Source organism: Leptodactylus fuscus, chromosome 4, assembly GCF_031893055.1.
Source record: "Leptodactylus fuscus isolate aLepFus1 chromosome 4, aLepFus1.hap2, whole genome shotgun sequence".
Lineage (NCBI taxonomy): Eukaryota > Metazoa > Chordata > Amphibia > Anura > Leptodactylidae > Leptodactylus > Leptodactylus fuscus.
In genome coordinates, this window is record NC_134268.1 from 35,896,213 (window position 1) to 35,914,266 (window position 18,054).

General features: G+C 42.7%; 1 protein-coding gene across 1 annotated transcript in view; it reads right to left on the minus strand.

Annotated features, from left to right (window-relative positions):
* The window catches only part of VPS13B (vacuolar protein sorting 13 homolog B), a 705,368-nt gene that overhangs the window by 526,342 nt on the left and 160,972 nt on the right, over positions 1 to 18,054 (minus strand). The window contains exon 17 of the mRNA XM_075270303.1: positions 15,498 to 15,676. Coding sequence (XP_075126404.1) covers positions 15,498 to 15,676 — 179 coding nt within the window. The remainder of the gene's footprint in view (positions 1 to 15,497; positions 15,677 to 18,054) is intronic.

The window sequence follows — 18,054 nt, forward strand, 5'->3', positions numbered from 1 at the left end:
AATGCATTGGCCAGTGCTGATTGGCCAGAGTACGGAACTCGACCAATCAGCGCTGGCTCTGCTGGAGGAGGCGGAGTTTAAGATCGCTCCACACCAGTCTCCATTCAGGTCCGACCTTAGACTCCGCCTCCTCCGGCAGAGCCAGCGCTGATTGGCCGAAGGCTGGCCAATGCATTCCTATGCGAATGCAGACTTAGCAGTGCTGAGTCAGTTTTGCTCAACTACACATCTGATGCACACTCGGCACTGCTACATCAGATGTAGCAATCTGATGTAGCAGAGCCGAGGGTGCACTAGAACCCCTGTGCAAACTCAGTTCACGCTAATAGAATGCATTGGCCAGCGCTGATTGGCCAATGCATTCTATTAGCCCGATGAAGTAGAGCTGAATGTGTGTGCTAAGCACACACATTCAGCACTGCTTCATCAAGCCAATACAATGCATTAGCCAGTGCTGATTGGCCAGAGTACGGAATTCGGCCAATCAGCGCTGGCCAATGCATTCTATTAGCCCGATGAAGTAGAGCTGAATGTGTGTGCTAAGCACACACATTCAGCACTGCTTCATCAAGCCAATACAATGCATTAGCCAGTGCTGATTGGCCAGAGTACGGAATTCGGCCAATCAGCGCTGGCTCTGCTGGAGGAGGCGGAGTCTAAGGTCGGACCTGAATGGAGACTGGTGTGGAGCGATCTTAGACTCCGCCTCCTCCAGCAGAGCCAGCGCTGATTGGCCGAATTCCGTACTCTGGCCAATCAGCACTGGCTAATGCATTGTATTGGCGTGATGAAGCAGTGCTGAATGTGTGTGCTTAGCACACACATTCAGCTCTACTTCATCGGGCTAATAGAATGCATTGGCCAGCGCTGATTGGCCGAATTCCGTACTCTGGCCAATCAGTGCTGGCCAATGCATTCTATTAGCTTGATGAAGCAGAGTGTGCACAAGGGTTCAAGCGCACCCTCGGCTCTGATGTAGCAGAGCCGAGGCTGCACAAGGGTTCAAGCGCACCCTCGGCTCTGATGTAGGAGAGCCGAGGGTGCACTTGAACCCTTGTGCAGCCTCGGCTCTGCTACATCAGAGCCGAGGGTGCGCTTGAACCCTTGTGCACACTCTGCTTCATCAAGCTAATAGAATGCATTGGCCAGCGCTGATTGGCCAATGTATTCTATTAGCCTGATGAAGTAGAGCTGAATGTGTGTGCTAAGCACACACATTCAGCTCTACTTCATCGGGCTAATAGAATGCATTGGCCAGCGCTGATTGGCCAGAGTACGGAACTCGACCAATCAGCGCTGGCTCTGCTGGAGGAGGCGGAGTCTAAGATCGCTCCACACCAGTCTCCATTCAGGTCCGACCTTAGACTCCGCCTCCTCCAGCAGAGCCAGCGCTGATTGGCCGAATTCCGTACTCTGGCCAATCAGCACTGGCTAATGCATTGTATTGGCGTGATGAAGCAGTGCTGAATGTGTGTGCTTAGCACACACATTCAGCTCTACTTCATCGGGCTAATAGAATGCATTGGCCAATCAGCGCTGGCCAATGCATTCTATTAGCGTGAACTGAGTTTGCACAGGGGTTCTAGTGCACCCTCGGCTCTGCTACATCAGATTGCTACATCTGATGTAGCAGTGCCGAGTGTGCATCAGATGTGTAGTTGAGCAAAACTGACTCAGCACTGCTAAGTCTCTGCATTCGCATAGGAATGCATTGGCCAGCCTTCGGCCAATCAGCGCTGGCTCTGCCGGAGGAGGCGGAGTCTAAGGTCGGACCTGAATGGAGACTGGTGTGGAGCGATCTTAGACTCCGCCTCCTCCAGCAGAGCCAGCGCTGATTGGTCGAGTTCCGTACTCTGGCCAATCAGCGCTGGCCAATGCATTCTATTAGCCCGATGAAGTAGAGCTGAATGTGTGTGCTTAGCACACACATTCAGCTCTACTTCATCAGGCTAATAGAATACATTGGCCAATCAGCGCTGGCCAATGCATTCTATTAGCTTGATGAAGCAGAGTGTGCACAAGGGTTCAAGCGCACCCTCGGCTCTGATGTAGCAGAGCTGAGGGTGCACAAGGGTTCAAGTGCACCCTCGGCTCTCCTACATCAGAGCCGAGGGTGCGCTTGAACCCTTGTGCAGCCTCGGCTCTGCTACATCAGAGCCGAGGGTGCGCTTGAACCCTTGTGCACACTCTGCTTCATCAAGCTAATAGAATGCATTGGCCAGCACTGATTGGCCAGAGTACGGAATTCGGCCAATCAGCGCTGGCCAATGCATCCCTATGGGAAAAAGTTTATCTCACAAAAATCACAATTACACACCCGATAGAGCCCCAAAAAGTTATTTTTAATAACATTCCCCCCTAAATAAAGGTTATCCCTAGCTATCCCTGCCTGTACAGCTATCCCTGTCTCATAGTCACAAAGTTCACATTCTCATATGACCCGGATTTGAAATCCACTATTCGTCTAAAATGGAGGTCACCTGATTTCGGCAGCCAATGACTTTTTCCAATTTTTTTCAATGCCCCCAGTGTCGTAGTTCCTGTCCCACCTCTCCTGCGCTGTTATTGGTGCAAAAAAGGCGCCAGGGAAGGTGGGAGGGGAATCGAATTTTGGCGCACTTTACCACGTGGTGTTCGATTCGATTCGAACATGGCGAACACCCTGATATCCGATCGAACATGTGTTCGATAGAACACTGTTCGCTCATCTCTAATTACTATCTTCCAAAAATACTACAGGCCTACACAACCAGAAAAAAAATCTACCAACGATACCAGATCCCATTAACCCATGCTTATATATAATGAGCTTTATACACTGCAGGTATTGATGATACACTCTTCTAATAAGGGCTGTGGAGTCGGCAAAAAGTTACCGACCCCCATCTCTGGCTTCAAAATAAAATGATAAAATTATTTCTAATTATATTTTGCAATTATTAATATTGTACAATTAAATTATGTCTAGTTTGTTGCATATTTACTTTCATAGGAATCAATCACTGGCGTTTTAATGAATTAAAAGCATTTTTATTGCTTCAGACTGACCATGGTTGTCAGCCATTTATAAAGGAGTCAGAGTTGGAACAGGAGTTGGAGTCGGAGGTCTGGCCTACCAACTCCACAGCCCTAGCGCTACTCAATGGCATAACTTGAGACAGTGCTATGGATGTAGTCACATCCTGGCCCAGGAGCCTAAAGGTATCGCACGGCGGAATTTGCATTCCACGTGTGAACATTACACGCAGCTAGCCGCGACGGGATGCTGGTGTAGTGCAATGGCATCCCATCCCATCGCGGCATTCTGCTCCGGATTAGGCCCAAATGAAAAGGCCTATTCGGGAGGGAGCTCCTGGCGGGATTCGAACCCAGGACTCCAGCGCTGCAAGGCTGCAGTGCTAACCATGAGCCACCGTGTTGCCCCTATCTTGCTTCTTGTTTACGCTACTAGCTAGCGGAAAAAAGAAGCGAGCAGCCCCCATTGAAGTCAACGGGACCCGGTTTTGGCAGCGGATTTTGAGGCGGATTCCACGTCAAAATCTGCTGCCAAAAAACTCTGTGTGAACGAGCCCATATAGGGGGTCCATAATACGAGGTGACCAGTACAATAAACATTTGGTGGTCCTGGTATAGATTTTGCGCTGGGGCCTCTGAGCATCATGTTATGTCTCTGGTTCTAATGACGTCTTGTCCATCTTATCATACAGTACAGACTGATAGACGGCATATACAATGATACAAGGAAAAAGCAGCTTTTCTAAACATTTTGTTTTCATTGCTCAGTGGGTAAGATTAACTCCGTGTCTTTTATGCACTGTTTTTTATTAGCCATGTTTATTTCATTATCCAGTGAGAAACGCTCACACGTTCTACAATGACTTTTTACTGTGCTAATTTATTATGAGGATTAGATATAATTGTTCTGACCAACACACAGGCCTTTAAAGCTGGCTTTCCAGAGAGCATAAAACAAGATGCTTGCTTGCAGTTAATTAGCATCTTCTGAGAATAAGAGGCTCTTTCCTACATCTACATTCACTTAGTCTGCAAAGAAAACTGACAACGGGTGGTATGGGTTCAGGACAATAGTTGTGTTCTTGTACAAAAATAGCAGGAAAAAAACACATGTAAAAAGACAAGAGGAGAAAACAAACACCTACAGGATGATACAATGTAAAAAGATGCAAAAATCTATATATATATATATATATATATATATATATATATATATATATATATATATATATAAAAAAAAAGGGACACAAAAAAGTTATAAAACATGGCACTATAAAGTCCAGCGAGAACACAGAGATGAAAACATTAGTTATTAAAAGGGTCTCCTGACTGCTGACAATATGGATCCTTTAGGGACCCCCAGAGATCAGTTGTGATCTGTGTGGAAACAGGGTAGTATCTGGTTAATTTCTCTGTAGCACCACCACAGAGGACACAAAGCATAACACATTGTCCATTCCAATCAAGGTATTGTCTGTGCAATGTAGGTCAAGACCAGTCCCAAAAAGTGAAATGAAAATGGACAACCCCATTAAGGCTTCATACACATAGTGCAATAAGATCCGTATATAGGCCGGATGTCCTGGTTCAAACGTTTTCACAAGAGGAAGCTCCTTGTACAATGCAGTCCCTGTTTGCCCACGACTGTCCCACACTGTATGTAGTAAGGACAGGAAAGCCACCAGGAGCCAGGGACTTCCAGGGACATAGATTACTATGAGGTGAGGAGTCCAATCTAACGACTAGGTTTGGACTGGGAAATCAGGCTGATGTATGGATCAAATATTCTAGTCCAGATTGCTTCATGTGCATGGGCCTAAAACTGACTTCAATGTTAAAACTAATTCCTAGTTTAATAAGAATGGAGTGGGTTCTCCGCATCTTTGTGTAGCAATTCCCTTAATGGCCGCTACTGCTGAAGTTTGTTCCTTCTTCTACTTTCTCTATTAATCAAGTTAATCCCAGAGGGGGTCAGACAAGGTGTAACAAAAAAATAATAAAAAAAAAAAAAAAAAAAACATTCTCACGTGTCACTGTCGCTCCAGTGTCTGTACCATAAAGGGATTCTATCATTAAAATCCCATTTTTTCTCGATCACATGTAGGAATAGCCTTAAGAAAGGCTATTCTTTCTCCTACCTTTAGATGTCTTCTCCGTACCGCCATTCGGTAGAAATCTCAGTTTTCGTCTGTATGCAAATGAGTTCTCTTACAGCACTGGGGGTGTCCCCAATGCTGCGAGAGAACTCTCCAGCACTGCCTCCATCTTCATCAGGAACGGCCTCTCTCTGCGTCGTCTTCCGTCCTGGGTATCAATCTTCTAGGCATGCGCAGTCTGCACTGCCACCTGAGTGCGCATGCCCGGCCCGGGATTTTAATGATTCCATCCCTTTAATCATCAGAAGTCCTGCGCACCATGTGAAGGGACAGTGCACACCATAGTACTGGAGACAGGCAACAAAGTTTTTTGGGTTTTTTTTACGTTACACCTTCCCCAGCTTCCTGTGGAATTTGTCCAATTCCTGGACAACCCCTAAATCTGTAATTTTTCCTTTCTAGTTTTAATGACTAGCAGAAGTTATCCCCCAATTCACATTCACATGTGACCCCAAGTGCCTAATATGAATAAAACAGAAGTGTACAAACTTGGCCTCAGCACTATTCAGCTCTATGGGACTTCCTGAATAGAAATCTCTTGTGGACAGAGAATAAATATCATTAGTGTAAAAGTCGCTTATACATGGTTATCAGCATTTGGTGTTATGTAGCTGCCAAAAAAGCAATGTTAAATATGTCACTAATAGTGCTAAAACATATAAGATTTTGGTTAATGGTAGACTCTCTTTAAAAAGGCTGTAGAAAACCCCCGATGTACTGTATACTGATGACCTATACACAGAAGCAGAGCTGCTTAGTGGCATACCCTGAATACCGATCCTGGCAGGAAAATCAGCTGATCTATGTGGGTTCCGGGTGTTGGACTCCCACCAGCAGATATTGATGTCCTATCCTGTGGGCGTCATCAGTATCCAAAAATCACATGGGTTCTTGGACAACCCTTTTAAATCTCCAGAAATCATGTTTATAATATACTCGTTACCCAAGATGTCTCCTGCCCTTTGTGGGGGCTCCTAGTTATAGACTGACTGCTAGCTCTGTTTGCACTTATACAACGAAAATTGCCAAACACTGAGCAGGACCCACTGGACTCATGAACCAAAATTAGGCAAATGGTTAAAAGGTTTTCTACAAAAGATATTTATAGGCTATCCAGAGGAGATGCAGTGCCCACCTCTGGGACCTTCACCTATATGTAAAATGAAACCACCCCAGGAGCCGTTCACCGTCTCTACTTCACCACAACAACGCTGACGGTGAAATCCTTGATGGTGGCATTTTGAATGAATGGGAGATATGGAAACGGTGTAAAACATTGAACTACGTTGTTTCCATAACTCATGTTTATTTCTATGGGAGTTGAGGAAACAGCTACAATGTATCTGTAAAACCCAAAAATTGAGGCAAGGTTGAGGTGAGAGAGAGCAGGGGATGGGGTCTGGGAGGGTTTATTCTGGTGATCGGAGTAGATATGAGAAGTGAGACCCACATATATCTGACATTTATGGACAGGACACAAGTGTATTTTGTGGACACCCCCTTTAAACAAATACATTACTAGCCATATTTAATTTTTTTCCACAAAATCATATATCAATATGCTCAGCTCTTTCTGCTCTATAACATACTGCCCTAAGGCCTCGTTCACATCTGCGTTGGTATTCCGTCCAGGGGAATCCGTATGATGACCCCCCCCCCAAACGGAATACCGAACACAACTGCAAGCGGTGTGCCAGTGAAAGCACACGGACTCCATAGACTATAATGGGGTCCGTGTGCTTGCCGCCAGATCTCCGCAGGGAACATGAAGACAGAAAAGTAGTTCACAATCTACTTTCCTGCCTGCATGACTTGTGCGGAGATCTGGCGGCAAGCACATGGACCCCATTATAGTCTATGGGGTCCATGGTCTTTAACTGCACAGCGTTTGCAGTTGCGTTTAGTATTCCATTGGGGGGGGAGGTCCCCGTGCGGACTTCCCCGGACAGAATACTAACGCAGATGTGAACAAAGCATTAGATCGGGCGTCATTTTCTACATGGCAGGTTCCCTTTAAGATACATTTCCATATACCATCCTTCTACCCTGACACAGTGAAGAAAACACAATCTTGTAGCCATCCTTACCCTACTAAACACACGCCCGAAAAATATTGATATTAAAGTACAGAAAACCAGAACAGGAAGCAGGAAAAAAAAAAAAAAAAAAAAGAAGTGGCCCCCTAGGGAATGCATTTCAGAAAACATGGCATCTGCCAATATTTTGCACGGCTCTACATCACCACTCCCAACAATTACGCCACAAAAGCACGGCCTCGCTTTTTTACTGCTAAAAGACGCAAATAAGCGCCGACCTTGGCAACTCTCCGGGAGTTAAAACACGGAGGATCACAGCTGGCACATTACAGGAGGGGGGGGGAAGGAAAACGTTTATGTCATACTCGAGTCAATGATCCTTTTTGTTTGTCATCCGGCAAACAGAGGCATGCGGCCCACTTGTCCCAACTCCCAGGGCTTCTTTTTTCCTCTTTTTTTTTTTTCTTAAGTGGTTAAAGAACTATGCAGAGACTCCGGTCTGTTTTATAAGCACACCTGGGAGGAATAGGGAATCTTGTTACTTTCCTCAGTTTTACCCTGATGTGGTTTGGACCAGATGTTTAAGTCTTACACTACGTACATTTTCTTCTCTTCTTCCAAAGCACAAGCAAAATAAGAGGAATATTTGACTTCACTCCACAAGAGACCTATTTAATAGTTTGGCGGTTATGTAAGTAAAGGTAGCTTGGCTAACCCAATGTTGACGACATACAGAACGACATGATCCTAATGAGTTGGAAAATATTGGCTCTCATGAGGATCAACCAGATGCTACTGCACTGAGAAAAGCTACTGTATTATTGAATTTCATTTTTATGAGGTAAAATTTATTATTCAACCATTAAGGTATCCCAAATGAAATCTTGCATAAAATAGTTTTACAGTTCCTCTCTGGAAAGTAGATTTCATTTTAACTTTAAAGACACCATTTGCAGGAGGGATTCGGATCCCATGACAATTGCCTTGCACATGAAGTGTGAGGCCTGCAAGTCGTTTCTCCCTCCCCTTTCCCAAACCCAGGTCTAGATTAATGGCGCTGGGTTGTCAACAAAATAATGAACTGCCCGACAGGGGCGAGAAAGTCTACCAGGGTTTAGGTGTAAAATCTCAAAGCGTTGAAGCCATGTTTTACCTGGGCTCAAAATAAATCACCATGAAATTAAAATAAAGACTAAATTCCATAGATTTTTTTTTTTTTTTTTTTTTTTTTAACTTAAAGGGATTGTCCAGGATTAATTGTTTTTGGCAAGGAGGCCGGTAAAGGTAGAAAGAAAAAAAAAAAAAGAAACTTGCCCCCGATGCCTTGCATCACGGTCTGGTCCTGCAACACCAGGGTCATGTTTTGACATAAGACGTGAGACGTGACCGCTGAGGCCTATCAATGGCCTAAGGAAAGAAACTGGGTCATCATAGGTGACGTATGCAAGTGACGCCCTAGTTCCTTTCCTTAGGCCGCTGATGGGCCTCAGTAGTCACGTGCGGTGAGGACTTCCGCCAAAGCAAGATCCCGAAGCAGAAGGACCGGACCACAATGGGAGATAATGGAGACAGGTGAGAATGTTTTTCTTTTTTTTTTCCCCACATTCCCCAGGTCCAGTCTCCTGGTATGATACAGGTTATCCTGGACAACCCCTTTAAAATTCATAAGTCATGTCCTGCCATGTCTCCTAGCTTCTTCTCTATTCTACTTTGCATTGAATTTAGGACAAGAATAAACTAAGAACCCTGGTTGATATGCACGTGATGCCCGACAATCCAAATGAAAACCCTGTGATTGTTAGGGAGGGTATTCTTAGCAACCAAACTGTCAGTCAAGACAAAGGTGTTCATTTCAAAGTTCCGGTTTTGAAAGAGGACAAGTTAGGTCACTCCTCAACGATACTGCAGTATTACTTAAGATCCCAAGCTGATTTTTTTGTTGCAGATGTTGCTGCTGTTTTTTGAGCCCAAGCCAGGAGGGAATTGAGCAGAAGGGAGAAGTAAAAAAAAAAAAAAAAACCTTCCTTTATAGTTTCCATTCCTCCAATCCTCCCAGCTATGACTGACATGTACACTGCCTGGCCCTGTTAGTTATAAGTTATTAAGTAGGATGAGAGCTACGGTGCACCAAAACAATTCATTAACATATCAGGAAACACGTCTCAGCAATCGAGAATGAGAAAAAATAAAGTATTTTATTCACCTGAACCCCAGCTATATATGTGTGTTTTTAGTTCAACAGGGACTGTTCTGGTAAAGACTCCCTTTAACTTAAAGGGGTTATCTAGTTTCTAAGATTGAAGAGGTATCTTTACCTAGGACCGTGCAGATCACCGGTACTGCGGCAGCACAGGAGCCAGTGAAGTCTATGGAGCAGTGCTACAGTATGGACACAATACCGTGAGCCCCCCCCCTGTATTGGTACCAAGGGCCTCAGTTGATGAACTCCTGCAGATCTAATACTGATTGATGGCCTATCCTTAGGACAGGCCATCAATCTTCGGAATCGGATAACCCCTTTAAAGTGACCCTGAATCCTATTAATATTATAAATGTGAAAGTTTGTGAGTTTGTGGGTTTGTGTGTTTGGATGTTTGCATGTTCGGATGTTTGTTCCTCAATCACGGAAAAACCGCTCCACCGATTTGGCTGAAATTTTCCACAAACATAGTTAATACACCCGATTGCGCAATAGGCTACTTTTCGTCACAATAGCACACATACGTTTGTGCCAGGACCCCCACAAAACCCAAACTCACACCACCATCTCTGCAATCTCACACACTTTGGACCATAGCAAGCCACAAAATTCATATTGCCCTCTACAGCCTCGCCCCTAACCCCACACAATCACATATACATATACTTTACCACTTTGCCCCTCACCTTAACGATACTCCAAGGGGCTCTCTTTAACGCTCCGGAACAGCCATGTTTGCCGACCCCCACCGCTCTGACAATCCGTGACACCGCCCACCCATGTCAATACCCCTAGGCGGTCTAATAAATGCAAAAAAAAAGGTTAAAAAATGGAAAAAAAAAAATATAAAAAAATAAATAAAAAGGATTAAAAATTCAAATCACCCCCCTTTCCCTAGAACACATATAAAAGTAGTTAAAAACTGTGAAACACATACATGTTAGGTATCCCCGCGTCTGAAATCGCCCGCTCTACAAAGCTATACAAATATTTTTCCTGTTCGGTAAACGCCGTTGCGGGAAAAATGGTCAAAAGTGCCAAACCGCCATTTTTTCACTGTTTTGATTCTGATAAAAATTTGAATAAAAAGTGATCAAAGCAATAACATTTCCCGAAAATGGTAGAACTACAAAGTACACCCGGTCCTGCAAAAAAAGACGCCCTATACATCCCCGTACACGCACGTATAAAAAAGTTACAGCTGTCGGAATATGGCGACTTTTCAAAAAATAATTTTTTAACACAGTTTTGGAATTTTTTTTAAGGGGTCAAAATGTAAATAAAACCATATAAATTTGGTATCCCCGGAATCGTAACGAAACACAGAATACAGGGGACATGTCAATTTGGTTGCACATTGAACGCCGTAACACCAAAGCCCGTAAGAAAGTCGCAGAAATGCATTTTTTCTTCAAATCCACCCCTTTCTGAATTTTTTCCCTGCTTCCCAGTACATTATATAGAATAAATAATGGTGGCATCATGAAGAAAAATTTGTCCCAGGAAAAATTAAGACCTCATATGGCTCTGGGAGCGGAGAAATAAAAATGTTATGGGGTTTAGAAGGAGGGGAGTCAAAAACGAAAATCAAAAAAATGCCATCGGCGGGAAAGGGTTAACTTCAAATACTTCTGTCCCAAAGTCACTATGTAAAGTTTCTCACAACACCGTATAGCAGCTCAAATACAAATTAACTTCAACACAAAAGTCTCACGTATTCTCTGAATTACAGCAAAAACAAGATACAAAGTTACATTTCATATCCCATACCTTATACACAGTACGAAAACCTTACCCGCGCCTGTATATACCCACTGCTACAATCACCGCAGACAAAGTCGCGGGTACCAGCTAGTTCATAATAAATACATAATACATGTTATTTCTGAAAAATTGGCCACCAGTGCTATTGTGCTTGGTTTGACCATCGAAGGGCAATGTGAGAATCTTAGACTACTAAGGCACAATAGGGAAGGTTATAAAGTCTGGGTCCTCCTCACAAATCACCAGCACCCAGTGGAAGGTGTGCCTAAACTGAAATATATACCAGCTATGACTTCAGAGTTAGTGGCTGAGCCCATGCAGCGCCCTCCTTCAGGAAAGTGTCAATTGTGGCATAAAAAAGTCAACGCAAATGTTTGCAAAAAAAAACCTGGCTTGCAAGAAAATTTGGCATACAGGGTATGATAAAATCTCTTCCAGTGTGTATACAGTAGTCTAGTGGGCGGTCATAATGCAAAAATGAAGAGGAGACTGAGACCCGGAGGAACCATGTTGTAAAGATTAAAGGGGTATTCCCATGACGCTTGTTCACTAACCTGCAGGCTGTTGTGCTCTCTTCACTTCCTCTGAGAAACTCCACTACTTCAAAGACACAAACAGCTCAGAGCTTCTCCCAGCCCCTTCCTTCCCTCCTGAGGGCAGGCAGCTACATCACTTAACAAATGATAATCCCAAGGGCCATAGAAATGGAGTGTAAACAATGAAGTGAATAAATTAACATAGCGGCCAAACAAAGCAGTTTTGATAAAGCAATGCATTTAGGAAAAGTCTTAAATCCACATAAACTAGCAGTATAGATAGGATCCTTGTGATTGGACAACCCCTTTAACGAGGAGGGCACCAGGTATTTTATCTATGTGCTATACAAGCTATCCATTTAAGCTTTCACATCCCATTACTAAGCACAGAGTAGTTAACAGTCTTCTGTTATACAGTATGGCTTTAGAATGAATATTGCTGCTTATCTATATCTTGTACTGGGGATTAAGCAATCTCTTGGCTGAAGAGTTGAGATTACAGCTGCAAGGACAACAAAGGGAGTTTGCAAGAAATTCCACAGCTCTATGAACACATTACTTTGTATACTCCACTCCATTCCTTAGTTGGGTATAGATACAGAGAGTACAATACAAAGTGGATATTAGTGAACTTTCATGTGAGACACCTGGTAGTTCTCATACTACAATGGTTGTGTATTTCATTACCAAGGACATGCAAACCTTTCACCTGTACGCGGGAGTCGTATTATTTGTACTGGACAGGATTCAGCACCAGTGACAGCGGACAGGGCCTGTGATGTGCCAAGATTCACTGCAGCTGTAATGACCTAATATTGGTATGTACAATACATGCTGATGTAGATAAGAGACACAATAGTATTCAGATGAAAAGATGCAGAGACCAGACAATGGAAATATGATGGGATATATTGGTGTCAAGCAACAAAGCTTTTATAGCTCTTACCGTAGTGTATTGGGAACCTGTAAACAGTCAGGGGCTGGGGTTTAGGGTGTCAATAGTAAGTTACCCTCACCCATTGCAGGAATCAGAAGAAAACAAAGTGGCAAGGATCTGGAGACAGGAATCCGCTTCAGCCCTCCAGCGCATGCGCATTGCATGAAAAGTAGCCACGGTCAGTACACAACGGTGAATATTCCTGATGTACACGTTGTGCGCTGTCAAGCAATGAATACCGACCTCCAGCTCACTGCCTACAATGTAGATGTACTAGAGGCCTGCAACACAACCCCGGACAGTTCTAATGTTTCTTCTAATTCCAGTGATGAATGGCAGTATCATAGGAAGGTTTAGAATACATAACATAGCATAACAGCATACTACTGCATTAGTGGTCTCACACCAGCTGTCACCAGAACCCAGCCACCAATAGATAGGTTAGGGTCACTAAAATCAGAATTTCCCTCGTGAATTGGAGGCTCCATTACTGAGATATCACAGATCCTGCCAATATGCAAGTGAGCTCTTTAGTGCATCAAGGGCATTGCCGTTGCTCCAAAGATATAAGTGGCAACCCCGCGTCACACTGAAGAGGAAATGTGCATATTGGCAAAAGTGGCAACTACAAGGAGAAAACACTGTTTGATCCAGTTCTCTAACCTTTCTATCTGCTGGGCTGGGTTTATATGCGAGGTTCTGTTCAGAGACCCCAAAAATGGTAACTGCAGAAATATACAGTATAAAATCTATTTTTATTTAATTTTTTTTACTTTTGTTGCATTACCTTTTCATCTTATAATATATTTTCTAAAGCTGACAATATTACAGAAGATTTAGCTTAAACTTTTTGGAAACAGACATGTATGTGACTTCTTGGTACTAAATATGAGTAGCCAACTAATCTATTACATTTTTGCCTAAATTAAAAAACACATAAAAACATACATCATACTATAAATAATAAAGCTGTGAAACAAAAACTAACATATAATTGAAAGGAAAATTAGAAAAAAATATTGTACGTTATTCATTTAACTCCCACAGGGGTTAAAAAAAAAAAAAATCACACATTTCAAGGTGGATTTAGATTCAGTGAACTTTCGGCATTAAGGTACACAAACCCATAAATATGTCCGTCAAGCGCTGCCTGCTGGGCACCAATTACGTTTTATTGTTTAGTTCACACATCTGCTGTTTTGTGCATAATATTTCTGGGTCAATTAATCGACAAATCAAAGGTTTCCCGACACTTTACATTCTGTGCACTGGGCCTCTAAAACGCCTGAAATATTTATGTCCATTGAGGGCCACTTAACCCCGTGTACTCTCCCACATTTCTATTTAAAAACAGAAAATGGCCGGCCAAGAAAACAGAGGGAAGAATTAATATTAAACACATATTCATTTTACCAAGCTAACACTAATTTACTATAAAGCCAAGGATGCGGATCATAATCTAAAGCATGATCAAGAATGGCGCAACTAAAATAGTGGTGGATTAGCTTACCTCTTTCCACAAAATGCCTGCAAATTCAAAAGGTCCCGTCTTTCTCAATAAGCAAAGAACATACGGTGGTCACATTAGTAGAAGTCAGTCACCAACTAAGTATTCTAACTATCTAAGCCCTAATAAAGAGGTGTACTGGGCAGAGTAGACTTCAAGAACACGCAAAAATAATTGCAAATAATTGTACAAAATCGGTCTATCGTATCTATCCATCCATCCATCCATCTATAATACATAAGGCATATAATTCCATATTTTAGAACTAAATTATTTTTACTATTTTAAATAATTGCACATTATTATTATTATTTATTTTAGAGATGAGCAAGTACTATTCGAAACGGAAGTTTTGAATAGCACACACCCAAAGCAATGAATGGAGCCGGCCGGCACACACAGATGGGGCTGGCGTCCTGCTGCTCAACCCCCTGCGTGCCAGTTGCATCCATTCATTCCTATGGGTGCGTGCTATTCGAAACTGCCGTTCTGAATAGTACTCACTCATCTCTATTAATTATTAATATCCATCAATAAAGTAACATTATACATTAAAGAGGATCTATACTAATTATCCAAGCATTTAAAGAGGTGATTTCATGCCCTCTTACTGTCAGGTTTGCCGGTATGTTCCCCAGTTGTAGAGATACCGGTGCCGTTAGATTCAGAAATCGATATCCCTGTACTTTCAGAAGGGCTGACATTATAGCTCTTTCCTCATCGCTGGGCTGTGAGGAATGTTCCCCCTTGACAATACACGGCTATGGAAGAGTATCGGCTCGGGGGCGTTCCGCTCTACCCAGCGATAATGTTGAGCTATAAGGCCAGCCACTATAACAATGCAGGGATATTGATGCTGAATCTAACGGCACCAGTATCTCTGCAACTGGGGTACATACCGGCAAACCTGACAGTAGGGGGCATGAAATTAACTCTTTAAAGTTATTCTCACTAACGTCAGAGAACATTAAGGTCCTCTTTAAATTTTCTGCAAGTTCCAGCAAAGAAACAAATTCTGTAAATGGACATCCTATAGGTTAAAATTTATGATTTATTCAAGTCCCAAATGAAAACATAATGGACATGTATTAGTATGAGGGTTTGTTATATCTGTACTGCCCTGTAGCTCACACTTGTAAGCTCCCCTAACATGTCTGTTTTAGTAAATACCCATATTTGTCCTCATAATATAACAATTCCGAATCCTCTTTTCTTAGACCTTTGCATTGTGCTGTTCCTCTGTTGTTCTGAATATATTGACAACTGGGTGTTACCAGTTAGGGATGTATCTCTGCTCAGTCCATTAGTACAATCTACTGATCACTTTGAGGTTCTAGCGGACTTACCTGAGAAGACCTCCGTCAGTAAGGCTTCGCTCAGACCTGAAGAGCCAGAAGTGTTAGTACCGTAAGACCAACTTTGACAAATGACTTGCAGGAGTAGGGTTTGCGCTCTTGTTGCTTGAACGGTTAAATTGGGCAGCTCGAAAATATATTCATTCACGGGAACATGTGTGCGCTTTGTCCTGTGGAGACAAAGTCAAATATTCTTCATTTATTAACAGAACTGATAAGTGAACAGCATGAAAGGATCATATAAAAATATCATGTGAGCATATGGCATAGGCAGTGATGTGATCATATGAACATCAACCATGCCACGGTGGCTCAGTGGTTAGCATTTTCGACTTGTAGACCTGGGGTCCAGTGGTCCAAATCCAACACTCTTGGCATTTGTATGTTCTAATGTTTGTACTCCAAAGACGCAATGATAGGGAATTTAGATTGTGAGCCCTACGGGGGGCAGCGAGTCCTGACAAAGTCTGTAAAGTTCTACAAAATAGGCCAGTACTACATAAGCCAGAGAAATCAACTAATAATACTAGGGCTGTATAGTCGGAACCGGGACAAATTCTTTCAGAAAAAAATTTGGCTTCTTAATAAAATTATTTTAAATTATATTATACAATTACTAATATTGTATAATGAATTAGATGTACAGCTCGTTACATATTTATTTTCATAGAAAATCAATCACCGGCTTTTTAATGAATTACACTAGGTTCACACTAGTGTTCGGGTTACTGTTCTCTGGGTCCTCTTGGAGACCCAAAAAATGGAAAACCCTATTTCCATAAAAAGTGGTTATCCATGGATTCTATAATGGGGTCTGCCAGGTTTCTGACAATTTTTTTTCTTCCTATCAGTATGTCTTTGTAGAATGGAAGGAAATCCACGCAAACACGGGGAGAACATACAAACTCCTTGCAGATGTTGTTCTTGGTGGGATTTGAACCCAGGACTCCAGTGCTGCAAGGCGGCAGTGCTAACCACTGAGCCACCGTGTTGCCCCCCGGTTTCTGACACTTCTATACTGAAATTGGCAGAGAGAAATTGGCAGTCCCCCTAACGCAAGTAAGAACCAACCCTGGGAGGAGCTTTACCCACTTCTGACTGACCGTGGCTGTCAACCTTTTGTGAAGGAGTCAGAGTTGGTTTGTGAAGAAACGGAGTAGTTGGAGTTGTGGTTTGGCCCACCGACTCCACAGCCCTAAATAACACCTAGTGAGCAAAACTTGCCACCTTGTAATTTTATTTTGCTTGCTAGCCAATGATTATGGGCAGGGTTAACTTTTTAGCTTAATACAAAATAATACTGATAAGCTCAAGAATTAAAGGGGGTTATCCACCTATAACTCTGCGGGGGTCAGACAGTTGAGACCCCGCAGATCAACTCTTCTGGGACACTACACTCCCTGGTAATGTTTACATGCTGGGAACAGTGTGAAGAAAGAAGATACTGACACTAATCCTCAGCACCTTTACACTTCATGACCTTCATGTTGTGGCTGGGCATCCAATGGACATCTCTATTAGCACAATGCTGTCCATTACCTGCTAGTCACTATGAGCTGTGATAATGTTCCATTGTGCCACTGATGCAATTTATGGTGGTACAGTCAATGAAGATTAACAATAAGGGTACACCCAAATTGGATATATAAACTGAAGAGTTCCTGCTACAGTATATGTCAAGACCCACAAGGTATAAAATATGGGCTTTAGTCACAGGTTTGCCACTCATTACACTCTATGTATTGAGATCCACAATGAAAAATGGCAGCATGAACCGAAAATGATGGAGTTAAAATCCAAACACAGGAAAATGTATGTTGCAGGCTTTTATGAGATTTGTTTAAAGGGGTTGTTCGGGATAATTTGTAAAATCTCTGAGGGCCAGGACTGGGTCAACTAGTCCTGGTCCTCAGTCTGGGTGTGGCATCTGCCATAGCCTCTAGTCCATCACACATTGTGCCAATTGTTGCCTTCAGAGATCACATTTTTGGTACCGGTGTCATCACTGCTGATATGTCACCAGTACACAACTGGGGACCCAATGACCAAACTAAGGACATGGGGTAGGTGAATATTCTTTTCATTTTTATTTTAATTCTCCCCACCCATGGCTGCCAAGAAGTTTTCAATGTACCCTGGACAACCGTTTCCAACTTCACGTGCTTTGCAGCACACAATTCCCACCAATTATGCCACAGAAAGTTGACAATATGCCTATCGCTGAAACATGTCCACATCAAGCTGGAATTGTATATAATGTAATAGTCACTTTTTGAACTATATATCTTGTCAAAGTGCTGGGTTTTGGATTTACTGAATTTATAGTTGACTTGCTGGGGTTTCTGTAAACTCAAGGTCCAGAATATACAATGGGGCTGAGCGGATCCATTTTATCTATTAGACATTACCTAAATGTTAGTTTTATCCCTTAACCACATTCTTATCCCTCTTCACAAATTCATGGTCAATTTTAGATACAATTGTGTAAATCTGTACAAATTGTAAAAATAATCTCCCGATGTAAGCGGGCCTCTGGATTTTCAAGCCT